General features: G+C 35.5%; 1 protein-coding gene across 5 annotated transcripts in view; it reads left to right on the top strand.

Moving 5' to 3' along the window:
* GRIA2 (glutamate ionotropic receptor AMPA type subunit 2) overlaps positions 1 to 19,952 on the top strand; it is an 88,955-nt gene that overhangs the window by 62,347 nt on the left and 6,656 nt on the right. For all 5 annotated transcript variants that reach the window (XM_054290436.1, XM_054290444.1, XM_054290470.1 and 2 more), the window contains exons 7-12: positions 3,265 to 3,432; positions 3,700 to 3,804; positions 4,505 to 4,615; positions 5,728 to 5,934; positions 6,429 to 6,799; positions 10,801 to 10,999. In XM_054290436.1, coding sequence (XP_054146411.1) covers positions 3,265 to 3,432; positions 3,700 to 3,804; positions 4,505 to 4,615; positions 5,728 to 5,934; positions 6,429 to 6,799; positions 10,801 to 10,999 — 1,161 coding nt within the window. The remainder of the gene's footprint in view (positions 1 to 3,264; positions 3,433 to 3,699; positions 3,805 to 4,504; positions 4,616 to 5,727; positions 5,935 to 6,428; positions 6,800 to 10,800; positions 11,000 to 19,952) is intronic.

Below are 19,952 nucleotides of genomic sequence, written 5' to 3'. Positions count from 1 at the left end.
TCACTGGAGATCAAATGCGTGAAATATAAAGCACAATTAATTTCATCTTCAGAGAAGGTGTTTAACTGGTGAAATGAATCACACCTTAGAATGCTTTTTCTCTTCTCTGACTCTTAAAAAGAAAAAAAAATATCCCAAACTCAAGCTAATCTGTCTCTAATCTGTCAAGGATAGATTTAGACATTGCAGATATCCAAACCAAGAGGAAAAGAATTTGACTTCTTGTGATTCAGAATATTTTCCTTTTTTCTTTTTTTCTCTTTTTTTTGCATTTATGTCTTCACAATTTTATTTCTTTTCCACTGCTTGAGTATACTGTCTTAATTATTTTAAATGTCTGATTGTATCTCTCACTCATGAGCACGTGGACAGGCATTGAGTGAAATGCAGGTTTAACTTGCCTTTCTTATAATATCTTACAACTTTGAAATGTACATATACCAGAATCTTGTTATATTCTGGAGTAGTGTTCTGCCATTTCAGCTTCAGAAGATTCAGTTACTGATATGTACAAAATAGAATCCTGTCCCTTTTAGCTAAGGGTTTCCAGTATCTCCTGAGTTACTGGAAAACATCTGAATTTACAAAAGGCAACATCTTGCCAGATTTTCTTGGACAGCACATGCAATAACTTCTGCTTAGTCTGGGATAACTTTGTTTTGTCTTTACTTTTCAAATTCATCTTTGCAAGTGCAGCTTACATATTTTACTACAGCCTATAGAGCATTTAAGTTGAAGGTAGAAAGTTCAGTTAGAAATTTAAGTTGAAGAAAATTACATGGATGTTGTGTTTTCTCTGCTTGGCAATTAAGGCATCTACTTAGGGAAAATGATTTTCATTTTACATTCATGCAATCTATGTTTCATAGCAAATGGCATAAAATCTTTAGGCAATTTATCTTATCAGTTTATTATCCTAGTTCTAAAATTGTGAGATGCAGGATTTTTTTTTTTTTGCATATTTTTGCCATGTTTTAATTAATTTAATTTGATTCTGTCAGAACTCTAGTATAGTACCTATTTCATTTTGTAGTAAAGTTGCTGATCTTATAATATAAAGTTGAAAGGAACAGAAATTATATTGGGAGATTTACACTGCCATAAAATTGTAAGATGTAAGACCCCATCCTACTTCCACAGAATAAAATTCCAAATAGTGCTGCTATTTATTTTAATAATGAAGACCAGAATGTGGATGAATCTCCAGGAAAACAAAATGAATCAAGGCAGGGCTAATGCATCCTTCAGCTTCCAACCATTTTATTTATTATGCAGACACACACACACCTCTGCATGAGCAGGTTATTGGTCTGTCATTTCTTGTTTATGGTAATGAGTTCACTTTGGTTTAGTTTGTCAACTTTACATCAATTTATGAAGCTGTAGATAGTGTTAATGAGCCCCATGAAGGTTATTAGAAGCTGAAAGTGTATGCACAATAAAGCAGTAAGGAATGATTCGTGCCTGCTTGCTTTCATGGCATCTCCAACAGTGCTTTTAAAATATTTTGAGATCCTTAGATTAAAGCTGTCTTAATCTAAATTATATATGTGATGACATGTATGCACACACAGATATTGATTGATAGGCAAAGCTCTGCATAATCCTCATGTATGATTGAGCTATGAATATTCAGGTCAGTAATTAAATACTATAGAAATAATATTCTTGAGATAATACATTAAATACATCTAAATGATCCAATCAATCGTAGAATAACTGAATTAGATAGCATTACACATCTCAGTTCCAAACTCTTATCTTCTCTGCTACCCAAAGTGTGTTTCGATGTTTGTTTGATGACAGTGCTGTGTCCAAAGTTTCTCAGAACACTAGTGTGGCACAATATGTTTCTGTACTGCAAAGAGCAATGTTTAAAGTACTGCTGGGCAGGGTCCCTTTTTCTCCTCATCTCCAAATTCATGCACACCACTTAAGCACTGCTGCTCTAGTAGGAGGAAGTCGTAGTGACTCCAGCCAGTCTTTCACTTCATTCTTCTGCTGTTCTGATCCCTGTAAATGTTTCTGTACAAGTCACTGAGAAAACTTTATTGAGAAGATTGACACCGATCACTGAGCGTACTGATCTTTAAAAAAGAGTTCTACTTTCCTTTTTTTTCCTTTTCTAAGGTCTGACAGTTGCACACAAAAATTAATCTCAATTCGGGAGCTTGCTTTCGTTACAATTACAAGAGCCTTCTGCATGACTTGAGCTAGCTAATTAAAATTCTCATTAAAGTCTGAGCCATTGAAGCAAAGAGCTAATACATCATTTCTCTCCACTTAACAATTTATATATTTTCAGCATCTAATAGCTTTCACAGGGATCATTCCATTCATTCATATGCCTCTAAGTGGTTATATTCTGGCCCATGTTTCCAAAAATGGCTCTTTATATTTGGCATAACTGTGGTGTTCCAGACTCAAAAAGCCCATCCAACAAAGTCCTCAGTGTATGTGCACATGTGGTTTCAGTTCAGTTAGTTAGTTGAGATGTCAAATTTTCCAGTCACTGAAGATAAATGCTTTTGACCATTTAGCCCCAGTTTCTGATGCATGTGATGACAGGATTCCTCTCTGATGTCTCAGAAGTTGTAAAGCTCCTTATTTTATGTCAGTTTAGGGACATGGGGCTCTTCCTCACCTATATTGCTCTTTGAGAGACACCACTTCCACCACTTTTTTTGAGGCATCTCTGCTTCAAAACTGCGGTGTTGACAAGGTATTGCATACATGAAAGTAGCTACCCCTGAGATTTTATATTTAATGGGAAAAAGTTAAATGCATCTATATACAAATACATGCTCTTTGGGTTTGTGTGTATATGTCTGGGAGGAGATGAAATCTCAAGATCTGTGAATAAATGCTTCTCCATGAAGAGTGTAATCAGAGGAACAACTTCTTATTTTTACAGACTAGCTCAGGTTAAACACTGAAAATTATTTCTTTTTTTCCCCTGTCACCTGCACGGCCTTCCAGCCATATCTGCACACAGGACTATTACACAGCTGTAAGTGAGAAAAAATGTAACTCACCCTGAAAACCTCTGTAAATCTTTAGCTCCGGTTTATTGGCACTGTCCCTTACCATTCTGATGAACTCTAGATGAATTTTCACATATGCCCCTCAGAGGGTAACTAAGGAAAAAATTGATTTCAAGTATATCTTACTATCCTTTCTAGTGTTTAATGGATCACCAAGTGGATTGGAAGGTATGCTGAAGCTGAAGACGGTTTTTAATTAAATATTTTCTCTTCTTTTCAGTATACCTCTGCTCTGACCTATGATGCTGTTCAAGTGATGACAGAAGCTTTCCGGAATTTGCGTAAACAGAGGATTGAGATCTCCAGAAGAGGAAATGCTGGAGATTGCCTTGCAAATCCAGCTGTACCCTGGGGTCATGGTGTAGAAATAGAAAGGGCATTGAAACAGGTAGTTTCCCTGGAGTGGGTGCTGGGATGAGTGCATGTTTGAAATGCTCGAAGATATCTTTTAGTCTCCTAAGCTGTCTGAATCTTGCTGGAAATAATGTGGATGTAAAGTCCTCAGGAACCTGGCTAAGATAATATATTGCATATGAAAATGTCTCCTACATTATTGTTTTTGAAATTTCAATAATCATTTGTGGAAATAAAAAACCCATCTTCTGAAAAGAAACAAGCTTAATTCTTCTACCACTTGCATCTTCATCTGTTATAGGTTCAGGTGGAAGGGCTAACAGGAAATATCAAGTTTGATCAGAATGGAAAGAGAATCAATTTTACAATAAACGTCATGGAGCTCAAAAGTACTGGTCCTCGGAAGGTAATTTGAATTGTCTTATAGTGTCTTTAAAGGTTTAACCATTCTAAGCAATGGGTTAAGGTAGGTACTGAAACACTAATTAAAGCATGAGTTGTGATAATATTTGTTCATAGGTGTATTCTACAGTGGTCTTGCAGAGTGAAGTAAACAAATGTAATATTTCTTTCTAACAAATATGAATTATTATTTCAGGTAAGTATTACGTAAGACTGTTGTTCTTTCAGTTTTGTGATGAAACTTTTTTCTTTCTGATCTGAATTGCTAAATATGAGCCAGCATTTGGAAAAAGGTGCTTCTGATTGACAAAAGCTGGATACAGCTTTTAGTGACATTTTTATAAATGTGTTTGTGTTTCTGCTCCAATTTAAAATTCTCTCAGGGAAAAACAGTTTCTCATGTTTTGCTAATCTGGAGTATTTAAATTTTACAATGTGTGATGTTTATGCTAAAACCTGTTAATATGTGAGTAAGAATGATATACCTGTTCTAGAAAAAGTAATGTAAACAAATGTCATTAGTTCAATCTTTTTAGTGTTTGTTGTAGCCTGTCACTACATAAATAGAAATTCTTACAGCGGTAAATCCATAGCTGAAATAGTTCTCTGTGAGCACAAATCAAGGGCACAGTAATAACATGCTTTACCTTTTCCAGAAAAGTTCATATTCACTAGTGTCTGTGCATCCTATACACTCTCTTTAGATTGGATATTGGAGTGAAGTGGACAAAATGGTTGTGAATCCTCTTGATGGCCCTCTTGGAAATGAATCTTCAGGACTAGAGAATAAGACTATTATTGTCACCACTATTTTGGTAATTAACCTCGTATTTTGTCAGAAGACAGTCTGTCCAACAATGATTTGTTTCTCAACATTCTGTTAGTTTAAATGTACTGTCTTTTTATTATTTGAGGTTGTGAGCTGTTACCTATTGTGAAACATAATAAAATCTAGAAATCAGGGCAATGTATGGGATTCAGCACGCGATTTTGATTTGTAGAGGATGAATGGTCTTTGATTGAACAGCCTAGAAAGTTATCGTTTTTAAAACTGAAAATGGAAATTAATACATAGTTTCAAAGGAGAAGAACTTTCTGAGAGGCAGAGAATTTAGGGAATAGATTTTGAGAAACAGCAAAGAGACTGGTTCTTGTGCTTCAGGATTGTAGCTGCTATGGATTGGTAAAATGTAAAATTAAACATTAAATGTTATATTCTGGTTGTTTAGAAAATTGAATTATATATTATTATAAAAGAGCATTTTTCTGTAAATTACACAGCTTGTTTATCAGTTTGAACAACCCATAGGTTAGCATAGGAATTTCTCTGGGTGCAAGAACAGTCCTGTAGCAACTAAACAAAGAGGAAATACATTAATCCAACTTATGACTCATCACCAGTTTTGCTCATGATAGAACTTTAGTGCATAGTTATAGATATCTTACCTATTGTTTGTATCACAATTTAATAAAAATATAGCCTTGAGAGCCTCAAGTGTTTTCTCAGAGAGAGATGTGGTTGTGAAATAGAAAATAATTTTCTTGTATAAGACAGCAACAAAAACAACTAAATAATTTGCCTTCTTCCATCCAAACTGTATGAGAGAAAGAAACTGATTTTGGAATTTACTCTTTCTTCTCTGAATGCGTAACTCCTGTTAACATTCATGGTCATTATTAACATACTTCTGGGAATCACTGTGCCTGTAAGTACTGCCATTTGTGTATGATTCTGGAGAATGCAGCTTTTAAATGTGTTAAAGACATGTGCCATTCATAATTAACAACTAACTTACACATGGCATGTATTATTCGGATGGTATTGGCTCTCTTTTTTCACATGTAAAAGGGAACATACCAATCTGTGAAGTGTACAACAGATGCACCTGTCTCTGTCAAGTAGCTAAGGCAAGTTCTTTCTGTGCAGGAGTCCCCATATGTCATGATGAAGAAAAATCACGAAATGCTTGAAGGAAATGATCGATATGAGGGCTATTGTGTGGACTTAGCTACAGAAATTGCTAAGCACTGTGGATTCAAATATAAGCTCACAATTGTTGGGGATGGCAAGTATGGGGCAAGGGATGCAGACACGAAAATCTGGAATGGGATGGTTGGAGAACTTGTTTATGGGGTAAGAAAATTTTCTATAATAAAGCTATTAAAGATGACTAATGGAAGGAGTGGGATTTGGTTTCATTTTCTCTGTAGAGTGTAGGAAAGTTGCCTACTTAATTTTTCAGTAATTAATAACTTTTAATGGCATGAAAAAAATTGAAAATAAAACATTAAATTAAATTTCAGATGCAAATAAAGTTGGGGGAATGTGGATGCATATTTCATCCTTCTCACCAGGTGAAAAGCAAAGTACTTTGTTAAACTTTTAAATGGCATATGCTGTTAAAAGGGCGTATGTAAAAACAAAAGCTTGGAATGCACCGACCATATGGCTCTATGTATTTCAGTACAAGTTCAACTAAAAATTTCTGAAATTCTCCACAGGATGTTCTCAGTGAAACAAATGTCTCTGCTGTCCTATTTTCTATTTGTGAAATGCCATAGAAACTGAACCATTTTTCGCTCTGTTCATTGCATTAGCTATTATTTGCTTTTTTTCTTCCTTTACAGAAAGCCGATATTGCAATCGCTCCATTAACTATAACATTGGTGAGAGAAGAGGTGATTGACTTCTCAAAGCCCTTTATGAGCCTGGGGATATCAATAATGATCAAGAAGCCTCAGAAGTCCAAGCCAGGAGTGTTTTCATTTCTTGATCCGTTAGCATATGAAATCTGGATGTGCATTGTTTTTGCCTACATTGGGGTCAGTGTAGTTTTATTCCTGGTCAGCAGATTTAGCCCATACGAGTGGCACACTGAGGAATTTGAAGATGGAAGAGAAACGCAAACTAATGAATCAACTAATGAATTTGGGATATTTAATAGTCTCTGGTTTTCCCTGGGTGCCTTTATGCAGCAAGGATGCGATATTTCGCCAAGGTTGGTTACTCACTCATTTCAACTTTGTGCATTTTTGGTCTCAGCCATCTCAGCCAGAAGAGGTTCGTGGTGCATATATTTTCATTCTTGGAGAGAAATTAATTGCAATGATTTTTCCTTCCCTAAAGTCACAGAAGTCCTTGCAGTGAAAGAACTTGTCTGTGACATAGGGTCTGGATGTAGCTGATTGACTTTGCCTTAATGTCGATCATAAATCTGCCAAGTGAAGTTATATACACCATGCAGAGACTGTAAAATGCATAAGGTTCACATCATTCCATGCCTTCTTGGAGGGGTACCGTGTTTTTGCTGCATATTCCCATTTTACAGTTGACAGTGCATACGGTTCACCACAACTGTAATGGGAAAAAAGGATAACAAACTAGTCACGAACTACAGAGGCAGCACTTTCCCTCTAAAACTCACTGCATATCATAACATGGTTAATGACACACTCTTATTCCCCAAGAGAGCCTTGAACTGAAGTAAAAGTCCTGTTATGGCTCTAATTTCATGTAGATATTTGCAAAACACTATTTTTTTTCCATGGCCTAGTTTTAGAAAAGTCACAAAGGAAATGATGAAAACGAATCTGAAGGTCCAGTTCATAAGTGCTTAATTCCTCATGGATTTTCTTCTACTTTTATTCGGGACAACTGTAAAGCACTTAAGTTAATTCCTTTGCAGTTCATTAAATATTCTATTTTGCTTGTGCACAAGTCACAAGTGGTTCCAACCTTGATTCAGCGAAGTGGTGAGTAGGTAGGTAAATAGCTGCTTGCTGCTTGAAGGGAATACAGTAGCAATTTAAATAGGGCAGCCGGGTTTAAGGAATTCAAACCAGAGGACTTAGTTAAAACTGCTTGTTATAATTACATTTCTTATAAACATCCTGGAGTAAGACAGGGAACAGGTCAATTTGTAGTGAGTCTAGTGAGTCAAAATAAATCAAACCAAGGGAGCATTTCTTAGATATGAAGTCATGCGTCCCAAAAGGCGACAGCAGGTTTTCAAGTTGTTCTACCACAGAAATAACAGCATTTATTGTGTGAGAACTTAAGCAATTCTCTATAGAGGCTGCTGTATCACAGTGGGAGATGCCAGCCTTTATGGTGAAAGATGCAACGCATTTGGCACATAACCCAGTGAGAATTGTGTACAAGAGACAAATCAGTGAAGAGGGCAAATCGCTGCAGATCATGAGAAGTTGTGTAAATTTCACTCCTGTGGGGTTTTTGTATTAATGACACACTTCACAGTTGGAGTTGCCTGCTAAGTCACATATTAGTACAAAATTATTTTCATTGAATCAAGGCTGTAGTAGAATTATGATCTTTTTCTTGTTATCATTATTATTTTACTATCTGTGAAAGCACAATGGCTGTTTTATATGGTTTGATAGGTTTTGAAAGGTAGTGCAAGAATACTGATAGCAAATGGTCATCATAAAAGGTGCATGAAACTCAATTTTGGATATTTAATATCAAGTTTCAGTGAAGCATTTAACTTTTATTTCATTGAAACCATAATTTTGAGGAAGGTGGTTAGTTTGTATATTATTAGTTTATTATAAAAATAGAGGGCTGAAAAACACTTCTTGTTTCTGGTTTTGCACCAAAACATTTCACTATGGAATTTGAACTGCCTACAGATGAATCAGATTAAATATAAAAAGGACTATCTTCAGGCATTAACAAAATACCTTTCTGAAGTTAATTTTGCATTACTGCAATCATTTCTGTAATAAAAGTGGAAGCTGCTCTAAGACTTTTAAAGGAGACAGGTTACTAGGGTTCCCTGGCTCTGGAATAGAAGGTGATGCTGAGTAAGACTGGACCACGTGGAAATGGTCTGTCGTGGCACTCCCAATGTTGCCTCATGGGTAGTAGAGAAACAGAAGAGTAAAATAATATATTATGTGATAATTATAACTTAGAGCAAAGTTTTCCTCATCTTTTCTGAGATGTGAGTGTGCTCTCTGTTCTGCTGGATAATACCTTTCTAAGTACAAAATATGGTGCACAAATTTATGTAATTTCTACACAGAAATTTTTATTTTAGTACTTAAAGGTATAGTAAATTAGGGGTTTCTAAAGTGTGAGTTCATGCCAGCACATTCTAGAAACTTTTCCAAATGTACATAAAAAAGAAACTACTCATTTAACTGTGACAGACTGCCTGGGGAAATTTTGAATAAAAGTGACACCCCAAATAATTTTACTTGTAAAATGCCATGTGGGAGCATAATTTCTGTACTGGTATTGAGCTTATTCTTTTTTCACAAAGTCAGTGGCAACTTTGCTCACAGATCATGGACATTTGAAAATTATTGTCACTTATAGAGGGTGTCATGAATACAATACAAAATGCCATAAAGTTGGCAGATATTAAGTACCCATTGACAGATTTTACCTTGCAAATACACAATATAATATATTCAGTATATCTCATAACTCTATATTTTACTTGTAGAATTACTTTATATTCCAATTACCTCCGTTTCAAAATAAGTATGTGATGTTTTTTCAAAGGTGACAGAAAGCATTTTTGCAGAATACAGCTCCCTTTAGAATGAGCTTGAAATAGATTTTTTCCTATGGTCCTTTGAATAACTTATTTTGGGCCTTATCTGACTTGATTTTCATGTAGTAGAGTGAATTAGTGAGTCTGTTGTGACATGGAGTAAATCTTTTAATGTCAGAATTATGACAGATTTTATGTAATAGCCATTAGAAAAAAATTATTTGTCCAGAATTGGTTCTATTTAATTTTGTTCCTAGCTTGGTAAGTCCAGTTTGCATAACTGTACTTTTTAAATGTACATATATCTTTATATAGTTATATATATATATATATATATATATATATATATATATATATATATGCCTTCTATGTCATAATTAGTTTGTGTTCTCATTCACAGTTCAGTAGGCTGGGTGAGTGATTCCTAATTTGTTTACTTAATAAATAGAGGAGACACACCAAGACAAATCTAGGCTACTGCAGTGCCCTAGTATTAGACTTTTAACTACATGCACATTTCTGCCAGATAATTAAGCATATCTCCAAATATTATGTACTGCTTCCTATAATGCCTCGTTTGGGAACAAAGTGGTAATTAATTTCAAACTTTAAAGAACCATGAAAAAAAATGCTAGGTTTGACAATAATGTTGTATCGATATTTCTCTTATACTAGTTTTCAGTTCTTGAAAATTACTGAGTTGAGTTGTGTGCTTTACGCTGTTTTGTATATTTTCTTGAGTTCTCTTTTCTTCTTTCTTCTTGAGCAGGAGAAGCAAAACACAGATCCATAAGAGCCCACCTGCTGCTGTTATAAACATCAGATTATTATTATTCTTTTTAAAAAAATATACTTTCTTCACCATTTTTCTGTATTATCACTGATTGTTTCATGTCCAGTCCTCAGTTTGTCAAATGCTTGTATCTGTCAAAAGTCGTGTGCACTTCCTAGCCTGTAGATATTCCCTGGGCAAGCTTTTCTTATTAATAATGCTATTTGTTTCTCAGTACAGATTGTGCACAGCAGCATAAGCCATTGTTTTGTGAAAATCAGTCTTTGTCTGAATGTCTTAGGAAAACAATCAAGGCCTTTGATTTTAAAGTGCATATTGGTTTATCTGCTGATTTTGTTTGATCCTCATCATAATGTCACACAAAATCACTTCACAGGGAACAAAAAGTTTGTGTTAAATATAGCACATTATGATGTGAGCAGTTTCCTTCAAGGGTTGTCAAAACTTTGAAGAACTGGATCACTAAGTTCTTCCAGAAGTAAACTCTGGAGTCCTGATTTCAGCAGAGTCCCAGGAGATCCAGTGGAGAATGCCTTGATTTCCCATCTGGTGTGCAGAGCTGGACTCTGAGATAGCCTGAAATGCTTCCCTGTATTATACTGCACCATTTGCATAAAACTGGTAACGTGTTCCTTTTTGGGGATTTCCATTTCACTTTACAAATGCATTTCATACTTGTTACTAGGTCCCTGTCGGGGCGCATTGTTGGAGGTGTGTGGTGGTTCTTTACCCTCATCATCATCTCCTCCTACACGGCTAACTTAGCTGCCTTCCTGACCGTGGAGAGGATGGTGTCTCCCATTGAAAGTGCTGAGGATCTTTCCAAGCAAACTGAAATTGCTTATGGGACATTAGATTCTGGCTCCACTAAAGAGTTTTTTAGGGTAAGAATCTCTACTTTTTAGATTTTTTTTTTTTTATTATTTTAAGTAGGTCTTCACTCATGTAAATGTGTTTTCCCTTGATTTTATTAAAAGATTGCTATGAAAGGTGTCATTTACACAGCTCAACTGACAAATATAAGTGTTCCTGTCTCTTTTTAATTGCTACATTTTATTTTTACATGCAAATATAAGGGTCTTGATATAAATATGCAAAGCAAAATTACCTAAAAAAACACTCCACTATGCAGTGAAAAACAAGGTATGTTTGAGGAAGGAAGTTGTTGTCATTTATCTGCTTAATAGCTCTACTATATTTTAGGTACTCATACAGTGAATAAGAGTATGGTAAAGGTGTATATTCATGTCTTAATAAGAATATTCTACATGATTTTTCAAGCTTGCCAATGGGGAATGGGATATAATCCTTCTGACTGCTGTAGAATATACATGCCTGTTTTTATATGTAGAAAACAGTTCTTACTTTGCATTACATTGATGCCTTGGAAGCCTGTCAGTCCTCACCCTCTACCTCTGGGTATTGCAGTTTTAAAAATACATGAAACTTTGAGTGTGTGAGTCTTAGGCTGCCCTTGAGACATCAGCTAGCTTGGTGAAATCCATCCAGCAAATGAGTGAGAGACTAAGGCTGCTGACAAAAAAAACCCAGAACAGCCTCGCCTTGTCTGTGTGCTCCGTGTGTCTCTCACTCTACATAGAAAGTGCATCTGAAGTACTAAAATAGAAAGAAATTTCTGTTTTCATGGTTTTTAGTGCATGATGTTACATTTAACAAAATATATTTTAAAATCGTTATAAATAATTCATTTACATTGCAGGCATACACTGACATGAAAATAAAATTAAACAGGTTCTCACAGATATTGTTTATATGCTGTATAATTAGAGCAGTAACTCTAGATTTTATGGTTTTCACTGGATCCTGTAATGCATACTTAACTGGTAATGGGCACTAATTAGGAATCATACTTGTCTTAACTGTTAAAAGTTTCTGATTCTGAAGTTAGGTTCAGTAATAATACCTGCTGCTGATTGCTTTCCTGTTGGCTAAACCAAAACTAAAATCAGGTGTACAAGAATTGGTAAAAATGAGACTGTGTTTGTGCTAACAGTGTTTAGAAGCATTTAGAAGTACACAGGTATGTTTTTGGTTTTGTGAACCTAAACCTTTTAGAACATGGCTTTACTTGGGATTGAATGTGAATTAACAGTAGGTCACTTCTTCTGAATAGTTTATCCTTAGAGATTTTTAATAGTTTATCCTTAGAGATTTTGAATAGTTTATCTTTAGAGATTTTTTTGTTTCTTTTTTAAACAAAAAATATTTGTATGTGCATGCATTAGTATCTAGCTGTACTCTTAGCACATATGTATGTATTTCCACTTTCATACAGCTAGTGTTCCTGGTGATTGCTTGAGCATTAAAAGCTTACTTGTGTAAAAATTAGGTAGAGGCTTTGTGAGGGGATATTCTTCATCTTTGGTTAAGTTATTTTTGGCTCTGCACAAACAAAACTCTAATAATCTCTGGAAATTTCTACTCAGCAATTTCTATCACAGTTTGGTACATTATGTGCAAAACAACTTCTAAGCCTGATGCATCTATATAGTATTTGCTGAAAACCTCTTAGACTTGTCCAGTTACTTTTCAAGAAATAACAACTGTCAGAATTTCTTTTTAAGAGGCCTGAAACTCAAGTTCTGAGAATGATACGCTCTGCTGAAGACAATGTGAAAGGAATCTCTAGCACTAAGGAGACTAAAATTTCACCCAGAGTATATATCTGTATTCTAGCTGGGTTGGACTGGATGTGTGATTTTTATATGACCTGAAATTAGCACTCAAATTCTTTGAATAGCTGAAAACAACTTGAGTATATTTTTAGCAGCAAGCTAAAATGGTCTGGCTTCTTCTCTGTCACTCTCAGAAATTAAAAAAACATATGGGGTTTTTCAGTCAGTCTGTTTTCAGGAAGTGGTGTTATTTACAAGTTTGTTTTCTATCAATGGAATGTGTACTGAATCTTTCTAGTAGAGCCCTAATTCCTGGGGCAGCACAAAATAAAGGGCTGTTGGGTACTGGGGACGAGAAGGATACACTGAATTATCTTTTGCTACTAAAAGATGGCTTGTGATAATACATTACACAATTGAAGAAATGTTTCACAGTATTTTTCAAAAAGAAACTCTCAGCAATTGCCCAGATGGTAAAAGTTAGCTGAAAAATCCTCTTCTGAATAGCTGAATATAATTGTGTGCAATGGTGCAATGTTCATGGAAAGAGGTGAGATCAAGCCTTTTTCTACCTCCTGTGACTGCTCATCACTTATCCAGCAGACAGTAGGCATACAAGCTAGTCCATATCACTTGGGGATAACATGCTTGGTATTCATGAGGAAAGGATGTGCTGCCTTTGCCCTTTACCCCAATTTAGGTAGGCTCCCTAGCTTTAAAGGTAGCATGGAGCAATAGGAGATATTCTTGCCTGCAGTGCATCAGTTGGCACTGCATCAAGAAACATAACTGATAAAAAAGAATGGAAAAGCATTGTGCTCTGGTGTTTCTAGTGCTGCCTTAAGTTGAGAAGCAGAAGCTTGGTGCATCCTGTATAGGAAATACCGGTACAAAATAATGGATTTTAAAATATTTTTAAAAGAAAAAAAAGTGACAAATAAAAACTATTGACACAAACATCAGCAAGATACTATTACTTGTTAGTAATAATCCTATAGATAATTTTAAGCTATAAGTATACAGAGACAGAATTTTTTCTTTAATGGCACATCTGTCAGGTCTCTGTAAATAGCAGAATGTGTAGTAGCTTTCCTCAGGAGATCTCAGAGTTGGCACTAGCAGCATCTCAAGTACAATCCAAGTCTAAAGAGCTCTGTACCACTGAGTTGGGATGTTTATCACTTCTGATATTTGCTAGTGCTTCTACTTTATAGATAGTCCTTGTAGAGTTCTTAGTGCAATTGAAAGATAAACAAAGGTATGTATTGCATTGCTTTTGCATTTTCTTTTGAGTTATGGGCAAAACAACGAAGGATGTGTGGCCATGGTTTCCCATGTCATCATTTTGAGAAAATTGCATCATTGAGAAAAATGCATAATTTTTCTCAAATCAGTAGTGGATTGTAGAGGTGAGAATGCAAGTCTGCGAGCACTGGGAAGACTCAGTCTTTTCAGTTGTTCTTGTGCAGGTGCATCACCACCTCTCTAATTGCTGGGACACGGGTGCTACGTGGTGGAGAGGTAAACGGTGGCAGTGGAACGTCGTCACTCTGGTACGTCCTGGTGGCACTGTCCACAATCCCACACTGTCCTTGTCTTCAGTGATTTCCCACTTAGTATGTGCATTAGCTAGGGCACAGAACTGAACTGGGAAGGGGGGAGAAGTCACTAACCCAACAAGACAGTCTGCTCTCATCTGCCACTGCAGAAGCAAGTTTTAAAGCATTGTCTGTATGTGCTAACTCCTGAACTTGCCTCGGTGCTTTCATGGCCTGCAGCACTGGAAGAAGGAATCCAAGTAAGTATGAAGGCATTCACTGGAACATTGTCATGCTTCTCACCTGCTTGAAGGCATAATGAAAATTAATGCCAAAATGACACAACGAGAACAAAAGTTAATTATTTTTACGGTTCAGTCATATTTTTACTATATGCCTCGCTCTGTTCGTTAAAGATATGTACAAATTGGGTAGACAAATGACATCAATCATCCTACCTCTTTTTCCATTCCAGAAGATGAATTGTAGCAACTCCTATAAGTAAGGTAATAAAGCATCTCAAAAAAACCAAAAAAGTGCAGAGCAATAACTAGATTAATTTACTGTCTCTCTGCATTAGTTTTTATTTAAAATATCTTCATATGTACCTATTTTTCAACCAGCAGTGTGACATGGACAGACCAATCTGTTTCACTGTAACTGTTTTGGTGGCCTTTAAGAATAGATCCTCTGCCAAAATGAAAGCAGCAGAACTGCTCCATAGCAAAGTATACTTTACCTTTCACTGAGAAGACTGTTCAAGAGTTGTTAATTCTTGCTGAAGATGCAAGAGTTACAGAAAGAAAAGGTGGACATTGGAAATATGCTGGAAGGATGACAATCCTTAGAATCTTGTAGAGAAATCCTCTCACACGGTGACAAATGTAAGAGCTGACAAGATCTCTTGAGTTATTTCTCCTACAAAAGTCTTATCTGTTGGGAGGCAATGAAAATTTTGCCTGAAAGAAAATAGCAATGTCTTTTCTGAGTATCTTCAACAGAGTCCAGTGCCTCTGCTTTTATAAGTATTTTAAAATATTTTTTAATTTGTAAAAGTATTTATGTTAACAATTGCATTACAAGAGGGGATGCAGAAAAAAAAAGGCATACTGAAATTTCTAAAAGAATAAAAAACCAAACCCACAGGAAATCTTTAGTGAGAAGAGAAGAAACATGATTTTTTTTTTATTAAATTGAAGTAAAAAACTATGAATCATACCTCAGCCTCAATTTTTGAAGTGTGAGATGTAGAAGAATTATAGAAGATATGTTTCCAGAGTTTCATTTTGAGTAGCTCCACAGAAGCCTCTGAGAGGTGAAGGAGTAGAAAGCCATGAAATATCCTGTAGCACTTACCATGGGCTCTGGTTGACACCTGGAGAGGCAGAGAGGGTGCAGGACAGGTACTTCATGCAAAGCAGATGTGGCTGGAGAGTTTGGGTTTGGCTCTTTGGTTTGACAGGAGGGAAAGGTCCATAGCTAAAATAGTGAGGAGAGTCAGATCTGAGCACTGAGTTGGTGCAAGGACTGCCTTTGCACCCAATAGCGTAATAATGAAGATATGCTTGTACTTTTCTGTGATAGACAGGGTTCAAGTGATTAATTTTCACTTGTGTCTTGTTTTGTGAGGTTCTTGCATCTGCAGAACACAGAAGAATTGATTTAGGCCATATTGAAAGTTATTTTAAAAGAAAGAATGCAGGAATCAGTACTTTCTTTTCCCCTCAAAGCATCTCTTTTTGTTATTTTTCAGTTTTTTGTGTTTTTTTTTTCTCTTTCCACATTACACTTGCTATGCTTAGAAACACCTTTTATTTTCCGGACTATATGTATTTATAGCTAGTTTATTCTCAATTTTTACAGTATTTTATCATTATTATGTAGATTTTTTTCTTTTCAGTGTTTATTTTCCTGATGTATTAATCCTGAAGGAGCAGAAATGTACTTTGTTTACCATCCAAGATCTTAGTTTGCTTTGTAGAAAGGCATTAATATTTCTTTATCTTTTCTGGAAATAATTTTCTCCCAATTCTATCACACTTGGTAACCATTTTGATCATAGTGACAGATCTGTGTTTCTTTTGGTTTTTTGCCAACTGATGGTTTCCAAGTTTATGCAGATTTTCTTATTGCTCCCAAATTGTTGGATAATACTTTTGAACTAGGAAGTTTCATTTATATCATTCTAGTGATCAGAATTTTCCACTTCTCATATATAATAAATAAATAACTTTTCCATAGTCTATAGTTTGACATCTAAATTTCCTTTCCTACTAATCCTAGTCATTTCTGTCTTATAATGTTTTCACTTTAAAGTGTCATCTGAAGCTGTGCATGCTGTGCAGTATTTACACCAAAAGAGCAGCAGTTTGAATGCTTTCATTCCTCAGTCCAGGCAGTGTGTTTATGGTTCTAGAGTCCAAGAACAGCATTTGCAGTTCTCCATAGATTTGTGACAGCTTGAGAAAGCACTTTTCTGTTTTGGGATTTAGTTTATTCCTCCTCCCACAGTATGGGTACAATAAGCTCTTTTTCAGGATTTTAGAAATTAAGTTTTTGTGATATTTATCTGAGTTTTTAAAGAAATGACATTGAAGTGATCTGCTTTGATTTTATGCTGAATGTAGGGAGGAATGTAAATTCTGAGGAAACTGAAATTAGTAAGTGTCAAAGGAGGAGTCATTTCAGCAGTTATTTTAATGGAAGTTAAATTATTTGGGAGCATACCTGTGTAAGAACAGCCTTGGTCACTTAACTCCTTAAACCACATGGAGAATATGATGATTATATAAGGTCATTGTCCTGCACATTTCTGGAGAAAATTATTTTAACTGAACTTTTGAGGAATTAATTCATGAAGTAGAATGCTTTAGATTTTTTATTAGTAAGACCTAATATATTACAGATATTTTGGTAGCTCAGTTAAGTAATGGAAACTGAATTGCCATAAAACTTCATCTTAAGAAGTTTTTTACCATTACTGAATAAATAGATCCATATCTTACAAAATTTAGAACTTATATTTATTTGAATTTATCGTAAGTAATCACTCAATATAAACATAGAGTTTAAAGTATTTAAATCTTCAGCTAATTAAATGAAAAAAATAGTTCTTTTCTGTGGGTTTTTGGGACCTATTGGTATTTGATTTACTGACTAAATTAGCAAGTTTTGACTTTCATTACACTTTCTGGCTACTGGTGACATTATGACTTCCTGTCCTTTTGTCCAGTATGGAAGGTCAACAAGATGATTTCATAAATCATGTTTGAGAATTGGAGATCTGCTCCCACAGTACAAGACCATCATCTAGTAGAATGTTATTAGTTTGAGGAGCTATTTCTGTCAAAGGCAAGCTAATTACAGTACCCCAGTTTTAAGAATATTAGGTCTTTGAATGTCAGAATAGAAAAGTTATCTGATGACCCACAAAATAAAGTTGATAAAGATTCGCATAAATTAATTTCCTAATTAGTTTCCTAATGAAGGTAATATTTTACATTGTAATTGAATGTGTACTCTGTAATAAGAATCATAAAATAACTTTTAGATATAAAGTTATCCCAATATATTGTAATTATGTGTAGAATGATTATTATTTATTAATCTGTATTAGTTATATACTTATTATTTTTAAAGTTTATTTAACAAAATTTATATTATTGTTATTGTTTTCATAGTCAAAATGCTCAGTGTTAACATCATACTTTAAAAAAAAATGTTCCTGAGACATCTTTGTATCAGTGTATTGCTGTAGAAGTCATTAGTAACAGGACAAAAAATGTTCATTGTGAGTATTAGGGTCTTGTACTGCCGTGTTGGCGTTGATTGCAATACCAAAATTGCAATTAGCTTCTAACATCTCATGCATACACTGAGTGTCACCTTGCAATAGCAATCAGCCACAGTAATTAAGAGCAATGCAGGTCATTTCCCTCCTCTTGCATTCTTGTATGGCAGTCTAGAATGGTTCTGTTACTTGTAGTGCATTTGTAGGGTGGAAGCCCAGCTTGCACACAGGGCATCCTGTGTGTACACAGAATGCTAGATGGCTTCTTAACACTGGCATGTTCTACATCTACAGCTCTGCCTTTCAAATAAATACAAATTCTGAAAATAATGAAGGAAGTAAAATGGCACAGTTCTGAAAGCACATTGTATTACTACGTGTATTGTTTGGTAATATAAAAAGAAATCTAGAAGTCACCCATATTCCCTACAGAGTGGCTCACTGCTCTTATTTTTTAGGAATCTAGACAAAGCCAAGGACTAGGCAGGGATCCAGACTGGGAACTGTATGAATTCCTGTTTTCAGTGTTCCTGGCTGCAGAGGACAGCACGGTCATGGCCAGCCCCAGTTCCATTATCTGGTGATGTTCTTATGGAATGTCTTACAGATTTTCATTTTCGTGATTGCTGGGTCAGATATTCCTGCCTTCATCCCTACAGCAAGGGCCCTGTGAGCCATCTAGTGGGAGGTTTCTTTTTAACACTTGACCCTTTGGGAAATCTGTTCCTTTTCCTGCTCAGATGCCCAGCCAATAGTACACAGTTTACTTTGTGAATTGCCTCTTCAAAAATGGTGCAATAGATTTTTTTAGGATTCATCTGGTTTTTAGGTTCATATGTCTGGGAAAAAAGCAATATGTATGCAATGTGGTAGATGTTCCAATAATCTGAGAAACTCACTGTGCCTTCAGCACACAGTTATTTTTCTGTCATTCTGTTATGCTGAGTTTGTCCAAGTCTTTTGGTATATATGGGTCTGCTGGGTATGTATAGATCAACAGATTAAAACATGCAACAACTGGTCTGCAAGTGAACTGGCAAAAAGCCAGCTGTGCCAGTGTGTATGTAGATTCTGGTAATATTTAGAAAATTTAGATGTTAGAGATCTTTTAGTGGTTCTTGGTACTGCCAGAACCTTTTATACTAATAGACATACAGAGACCATGGAGAAATCTGAGCCTCAGAATCTTCCTGGACTACATTTCTGGACCTGAAGATGAGGGTAAGTCTGGGAGAATGCTAATTCTCACTGTACCACAAGAACAATGAAGTCGTGGGAAATTAGTGGTGGTGTTACTGATGCTTTTATACTTAATTCACTTATTTTTTAAATGGTGTCATTATAGATGTTAGAGCAGAACTGCAGTTTTGATGTGTATGTTATAAAGTGGTTTTAGTTGAGAAGTGTATCTAATACATTTTATCGTAGTATAGATTTGTTATATTAGCACATAAAATAATATCAGTAACATCTGAACTTGACTTGTCACATGTCCTGTTGTACCTACTGTTTCTTTGATAACATTACTTCCTTTCTGGTGGTATCTAGGTGGCAAACTGTTTTCCTCTATTTTTTTCCAGGTTAAAAAAACCCAATCAATTGGTAGTTAAAACTGCCAATTATAGTTATAACTACCAATTGGTTAAAGCAACAGAAACACACTTCAGGTAAAAATCTTTCTGAAGGAAAACCCTGACCTGTTGAGTTGAGTTGAAGAGGCACATGGAGTATTAGAACAACCTTGAACCAGGTGCCTCGCTATTAATGTTCCCTTTGGCTTTCACAGCAATTTTAGTTTCCTCTGTGGAGCAATCTGAAGTTTTCTAGTGCCACTGACACATTTCAGCTCACCTCTTGTTTGCATAATGCACAG

Source organism: Melozone crissalis, unplaced genomic scaffold, assembly GCF_028551555.1.
Source record: "Melozone crissalis strain CALT ecotype California unplaced genomic scaffold, PUWL_Pcris_2 ptg000006l_1, whole genome shotgun sequence".
Lineage (NCBI taxonomy): Eukaryota > Metazoa > Chordata > Aves > Passeriformes > Passerellidae > Melozone > Melozone crissalis.
Note: the sequence above shows the minus strand (reverse complement) of the source record. Positions and strands in the feature narration are given on the sequence as shown.